The 7,205-nt window shown below is 42.8% G+C and overlaps 1 protein-coding gene across 13 annotated transcripts in view; it reads left to right on the forward strand.

The window, feature by feature from the left end:
* PSPH (phosphoserine phosphatase) overlaps positions 1–5,948 on the forward strand; it is a 53,094-nt gene extending 47,146 nt beyond the window's left edge. For all 13 annotated transcript variants that reach the window (XM_055340127.1, XM_055340135.1, XM_055340126.1 and 10 more), the window contains 5 exons: positions 63–221; positions 829–963; positions 1,427–1,572; positions 3,045–3,193; positions 5,471–5,948. In XM_055340127.1, coding sequence (XP_055196102.1) covers positions 82–221; positions 829–963; positions 1,427–1,572; positions 3,045–3,193; positions 5,471–5,578 — 678 coding nt within the window. In that variant the 5' untranslated portion in view covers positions 63–81 and the 3' untranslated portion in view covers positions 5,579–5,948. The remainder of the gene's footprint in view (positions 1–62; positions 222–828; positions 964–1,426; positions 1,573–3,044; positions 3,194–5,470) is intronic.
* Positions 5,949–7,205: the final 1,257 nt, after the last annotated feature.

Raw genomic sequence — 7,205 nt, forward strand, 5'->3', positions numbered from 1 at the left:
GGCAAAATTGGATCTTCTTGTGATGATGGGTCTTTAAATATATTTATCTTTTCTTGTCATAGGAGGAAGATTCTTTCAAGGATGGTCTCCCATTCAGAATTGAGGAAGCTTTTCTGTTCAGCTGACGCAGTGTGCTTTGATGTTGATAGCACAGTCATCAGAGAAGAAGGAATTGATGAGCTAGCCAAATTCTGTGGAGTTGAGGATGCTGTGTCAGAAATGTAGGAACAGTATTTAGTCACTTTATGAAATGAGAAAGAATTGCAAAAGAGTGACATTTGGATGACAGACAGGACCATAATTCCCCTATTTTTAGTCCCTGACTGCCGATCATGGGCAGTAAGCTTCTTTTATCACTTTGAGCCGAGTTGGGTAGTGTACATCATCCTGTCATCCATTTATGCAAATTCTCATGGCAAAAAAAAAATAGCTGCCTCTGACAAATAAAAATGGATGACATGCTCTTAGTATGGTCAGAGAAACGATGACCATAACCAACCAAAGAAGAATGACGGGGTAGGGGATCGTTAAGCACCCAGTGCTCTGTGACATGACTAGTTTTGGTTCAGGCTCTCAGTTTCTGACCATTTCATGTTCAGCTGCATTTGATACAAGACATGGCCACAAAATACTAATATGATTCTCAAGCAAACTTGCAGGAAGTTTATTCCCAGGCCTCAGTCCCATGGCATTGTAGCATGTCTGCGGTATGGTGGGGCTCTGGGTAGCATCTTCCTTGTGGGCGAATGTGGGGGGAGCTGGGGAGGTAAGGCCTGTGAACCCTCGTCATCTGACGAGGCTAGCCTGATTGTTGGGTCTTCCTCCTAGGACGCGGCGAGCCATGGGTGGAGCAGTGCCTTTCAAGGCTGCTCTCACAGAGCGCTTAGCTCTGATCCAGCCCTCCAGGGAACAGGTGCAAAGGCTCATAGCAGAGCACCCCCCACACCTGACCCCTGGCATAAGGTAAGAGGAGCCCGGGTCTGGGTGCTGTCTGTCTGTCAGCACCTGTTTTGGGGCACATCCTCTGAAGAGTATCTCACCATTGCTCTAACAGCCCCTTCTGCCTGCTTCTTTGAGCTCTTCCCTGTGGTCCTGTCAGACTGGTTGGCCCCGCCCAAGTCATCTGCCCTTCTCCCTTCCCCCCTACTCCCTACGGAGAGCCCAACCTTCCTCTTCATTTTGTGTTTCTAGGTTCATGGGCAGAATATAGTTGTGGGATGGTTTCCTAAGCAATCCAGCCCCACCTATTAATTTCTAAGTGCATTTTGAAAAACACACATACAACATGATTAACCAGGCAATAATACCTTGTCCAATGTATTTGGGCAAATGCTTCCAGGGGAAAAAATGTATTTTACTTTTCACATTTCATGTTTTTCTTTTATATTAATCAGTGTTTTGGTGTTTTATATTTCTTTTTTTGCAGGGAGCTAGTAAGTCACCTGCAAGAGCGAAATGTTCAGGTTTTCCTAATATCTGGTGGCTTTAGGAGCATTGTAGAGCACGTTGCTTCAAAGCTAAATATCCCATCAACCAATGTATTTGCCAATAGGCTGAAGTTTTACTTTAATGGTAAGACTTTAATGGTATCATTTTCCCTTTCTGGTCAGTTTTAGTGTTCAATAAATGATGTAATGTGTGTTGGAATGCAACTGAAGCATGGCAGCCTCAGAGTTAAATATTGAGATGAAGGATTCTCTCTTTTTAAATTTAATTTAATTTATGTTATTTTATTTAAATTCAGTTAATTAATATATAGTATATTGTTAGTTTCAGGGGTAGAGTTCAGTGATTCATCAGTTACCCAAACACCCAGTGCTTATAACATCAAGTGCCCTCCTTAATGCCCATCACCTAGTTACACCTCCCCATCTCCCCTCAAGGAACCCCCAGTTTGTTTCCTAGAGTTGAGAATCTCTTATGGTTTGTCTCTGATTTTGTCTTGTTTTAGTTTTCCACCCTTCCCCTATGATCCTCTGCTTTGTTTCTTAAATTCCACATATGACTGAGATCATATGATAGTTGTCTTTCTGTGATTGACTTATTTTGCTTAGCGTAATACCCTCTAGTTTTTGTTTTGTTTTGTTTTGTTTTGTTTTGTTTTGTTTTGTTTTGTTTGAGATGAAGGATTCTCTTGACCGATGTCTTTTGCTCCTTGGTATGCTTTGCTCTGTAAAATAGACTTAGGCCATCATCTCTCCTGGTTTTAGTGTCCATATAATCCCTCTCTGTATATAAATGTCTGTACTTGATTCCTGGGTACCCAGGTGACTCATTTTTGTTACATGTCATATTTCAGTTTTTTGAGAGTTCTTAGGTATTTCAACCAGTTTAGGCTCAGGAAGGAGAGGTTGTTAGCAGCAAGTCACTGCCTTTGAAGCGCCCCTGGCCCCTCTCTGGATCGTTGCAGAGCTGCAGCTGTTTTACTACCATCTCAGGAGGTCTCTAGTTATGGCAAGGGGTGGCTGACATCCTTAAAACTAAATATTAATTTAAAACATTTTAAATGTGTTGACAGAACATTTTTGAAGGGTCTGCAGGGCTCATAAAAAAATGTAGAGAGTGAGTGTGGTAATTGCTGTAAGAAAGAAAATCGATCACATGTAAGTTGGAATCTCCTCCTAGATGAAATAATATAGTAACTTTTTAAAAACCTTTAGTGTGTTATTGTTTCATGGTGTTCTGGCTCAGCAGCAGGCTTGAGAACTACGACTGTGACAGCTTAGAGGACAAAACTGATCGGCCTCATGGTGTTTATGACCTAAAGGAGCAAACGCAGAGAGAGGTGCCTGCCTTTATAAAGCCATGCTTGTTATGCGGAGGAATAGGTGTGGGAGTCCAGGCTGTGTCACTTTACTGAGGCCATTTTTAGCCTTCTTGGTGACATTTAAGGGAGGGTATCATCTGTGCACAAAGCTGGCCCTACTGATATAATTCTGCGATCACTGACACTGTTTTTGTTTTGTTTTGTTTGTTTTTTGTGATTGTGATGAGTTTTATTTATTTATTTATTTCGCTGACACTGTTTTAACTGCTCTTTTAAGGTGAATATGCAGGTTTTGATGAGATGCAGCCAACAGCTGAATCTGGTGGGAAAGGAAAAGTTATTAAGCTTTTAAAGGAAAAGTTTCAATTTAAGAAAATAGTCATGATTGGAGATGGAGCCACAGACATGGAAGCCTGCCCTCCTGCTGTATGTATCAAGTGTGCTAGTTTTTTTCTGGTTGTATTTTTGTTTTAGATGGCTGAGTAAGAAATCCATAAGATTGGTGAGAGGAAAATAAGAACATACTAGGTATCATGGTAACAAACCAAAACAAATGAAACAACTCAATATCAATATATCAGCTGACTTCTTGCAAATCTAAGGAAGAAAACCTTTTAGAACTTAACGACCCTGTTCTTGCAACATGGCTGCTACCTCTTGGCCCAAGTGTTGGCTTCAGGTTTGGCTTCATCTCCCCCAATAATTCCACAGATAATAATACAGCCCTTAATACTGTAACCAAAATGTTAATGTCTCTTTATATTTGATACACTATTTCTTCATACATTACCCTCTCCTTTTTACTGATTAGGGAACTGAGGCTCATAGAGGTTTAATAATGTACCTGTGTTAAACTATTTTATTCTGGGATGCCTGGTGGCTCAGTGGTTGAGCTCCTGTCTTTGGCTCAAGGCATGATCCTGAGGTCCTGGGATCAAGTCCCATGTCGGGCTCCCTGCAGGGAGCCTGCTTCTCCCTCTGCCTGTGTCTCTGCCTCTGTCTCTGAGTCTCTCATGAATAAATAAATAAAATCTTTAAAAAAATAAATAAAGCATTTTATTCTTCTGAATAAATGCTGTTTTCTGAAACTAGCAGGAAACACATACTGGATAGCACGTGTCCTGAATATCCTGTGTGTCCCTTTCATGTAGGACTTTGCCCTTATTGTGTCATTCTAAATGACGAAAGCCTATACCAAATATAGTGGTGAACTTTTTATTACCTACTTTCCTGAAATCTAAAAATAGTTTTCTCTGAATGATTAACCCAAAGGGGTTAAAGAATCTTTGGATCCTTTTAGCTGACTTGAGTCAATTCAAGATGAGACATCTTTAGAGGATTCACAGCCACCATGGGGTTGACTAAGTCATAGATGCTGGGCTGGTTTAGGGAGGAGTGTGTAGAAGTAAAGGGTACAGAGTTCCATCAGGGAGCTCCTAATCCTGACATCGAGAAATGACAAAATCAGACATTCCAGAGGACCCCCTGCCAGTCATCAGAGGGTGACGTGGCCCGACTGAACCAAGAGCGAGGGTGCACATGCTGTGTGAAGCCCTCAGAGGTGGAGGGTTGGCCGCCATCACCTGAAGCCCTGGCCGGACCGAGGAAGTGTCCAGAGGCAGGGAGGCAGCAGAGAACAGTGTCCTAGGCACAGACGTGGGCGGTCAGCTGGCAGGAGCCGCATATACAGGCTTTCTCTTCAGCAGCTGTGGAAGACTTGACGCATCAGGCACTTTGGTGTTGCCCTCAGGTCCTGGGAAGCCCTGGGAGGCTTCTGGACAGAGAAGGAATGAGTCAGTGTGTCAGGACAGCCAAGCTGGGGCTGGCATGCAGAAAGGGCTGCCACACGGCAGGAAGCTCAGTGAGGGGGCTAAATTTAACTGGAAGGTAAGAATCTCATTACTTTTGCCCAGCCCCCCCCCCCCGCCCCACCTTGTGTGGTCTGAAAAAAAAGTGAAGATGCAAGTAAAAGAATTTTGAATTTCCAAATTATGTCTGTTGTGCCTATATCCTGGCAGAAAAAGAGAAAAAAACATTTTAAAAGATCACTGACAACAGGAAGGTATCACTTGGTAGAAATTAAGGAAACAAAGTCATGTAGTTGAAACCTTAAATAATCTTGATGATGGAAAGTACGGGGCAGCCAGCAGACAGACCATGGGCTGTCGTCTCCTTCAGCCCAGGACAATCCACGCCCTGGGAGGGAGGACCATTGGGTTCACACAGGGTGCCTGTCAGGAAGTGCCTGCTCTGGTCCTGGTCGAGGCCCCAGGGGCCCTCAGCTGTACCCCAGGCTTCTCTTCGACCTGCCCTCTTCAAGATTGCCTGGCTTGGCTGTAGCTGCCTCCAGTGTAGAACTCAGATGGTTGCCACCTGATGTGATTTTATCTTTCTAAACAGTTGTATTGGTTTTAAGAGGGCTTAACTTCTCCATGAAGCTTGCAGTGTCCGCTGGCCTGGATGGGGTGCAGTGCATGGACTCATTCATGCTTGGGACACTGGAGACAGGGAGGCTCCCAGGGCGCTGAGGAGGCTTCCCATCCAGGCTGGGCTCCACTTCTCTTAACACAGTTTCTTTTTTCAAACAACTCTTACTGTCCCAGGGTGCTGCTGTTTCCTCCCCCTCCCCTTCCTCCTCCTTGTCCTCCTCCTTTTCTTCTTTTTAAAAGTCTTTCCTTTTTTTTTCTTTTTTCACTCTCTTAGGATGTTTTCATTGGATTTGGAGGAAATGTGATCAGACAACAAGTAAAAGACAACGCAGAATGGTACATCACTGATTTTGTAGAGCTTTTGGGAGAACTGGAAGAATAATACCAATTTTTATATGCTTCATTTTTTCAGGTTAATTTTTAAAAGTCACAGAGTTTGATACTGTTTGCTTACAATTGCCTATTACAACTTAATGTATAGATTTGGTGTTGATTATCTGTACTTCCAAGTAAACTATGGAAAATCACTTTTTTTAACTGCAGTCCCAGTATTATTGTGACCGTTAATTACCTGGACAGTGTTATAATCTGAATTCTTTATGTATTTTTCTAGTGATATTTTATTTGAGACTTTTTAAAGGAGGATAGTAAATTAAACACCTTTCCTATTGGAAATATGGGTTAGGCAGCTTTAAGTGAATATTGGTTTTCCCTTTGATAGGTAAATAAAAGTTTATCCATTTATCAGCACAGATTGGTGGCATTGTCAATTCTGGCTACCATGCGTTTCAAGTACGTTCAATGTTTGAATAGAAACAACCTCCAGAAAAGGGAACCCTCTTGCCTTGTTGGTGGGAATGTGAACTGGTGCAGCCACTCTGGAAAACTGTGTGGAGGTTCCTCAAAGAGTTAAAAATAGACCTGCCCTATGACCCAGCAATTGCACTGTTAGGGATTTACCCCAAAGATACAGATGCAATGAAACGCCGGGACACCTGCACCCCGATGTTTCTAGCAGCAATGTCCACAATAGCCAAACTGTGGAAGGAGCCTCGGTGTCCATCGAAAGATGAATGGATAAAGATGATGTGGTCTATGTATACAATGGAATATTACTCAGCCATCAGAAAGGATGAATACCCACCATTTGCTTCTACGTGGATGGAACTGGAGGGTATTATGCTGAGTGAAGTAAGTCAATCGGAGAAGGACAGTGTATGTTCTCATTCATTTGGGGAATATGAATAATAGTGAAAGGGAATATAAGGGAAAGGAGAAGAAATGTGTGGGAAATATCAGAAAGGGACACAGAACATAAAGACTCCTAACTCTGGGAAACGAACTAGGGGTGGTGGAAGGGGAGGAGGGCGGGGGGTGGGGGTGAATGGGGGGCGGGCACTGAGGGGGGCACTTGAAGGGATGAGCACTGGGTGTTATTCTCTATGTTGGCAAATTGAACACCAATAAAAAATAAATTTATTATTAAAAAAATAAAAAAAGAAACAACCTCCAGGCAAGGAACCACCACTCATGCTTGTCACCACTCGGCCTACCAACCCTTGCCCTGGGCCAGAGGGGTGGATGTGCTTTAGTAGCTCTTGGAATTTGTCATGTTGGTAATGTTAAAAAAAAAAAGGCTTTAAAAAATGGAGACTTAAATAAAAGTAGTGACATTATAAAAGGGGTATTTGATAATCACATGAAGTAAAAGAACTAAAAACACATTTTACTCATCCCAAATAAGTTTTGCCTTAAATGAATTAAGAAATACCTCCTCATTGGGATGCCTGGGTAGCTCAGGGGTTGAGCGTCTGCCTGTGACTCAGGGTGGGATCCCAGAATCCGGGATCGAGTCCCGAGTCAGGCTCCCTGTGAGGAGCCTGCTTGCTTCTCCCTCTGCCTATGTCTCTGCCTCTTTCTCCCTGTTTCTCATGAATAAATAAATAAAATCTTAAAAAAAAAAGAGAGATACCTCCTCATAGCCTACCTGAACCATTCTTTCTTAACAG

Source organism: Nyctereutes procyonoides, unplaced genomic scaffold, assembly GCF_905146905.1.
Source record: "Nyctereutes procyonoides isolate TBG_1078 unplaced genomic scaffold, NYPRO_anot_genome, whole genome shotgun sequence".
NCBI classification, from domain to species: Eukaryota; Metazoa; Chordata; class Mammalia; order Carnivora; family Canidae; genus Nyctereutes; species Nyctereutes procyonoides.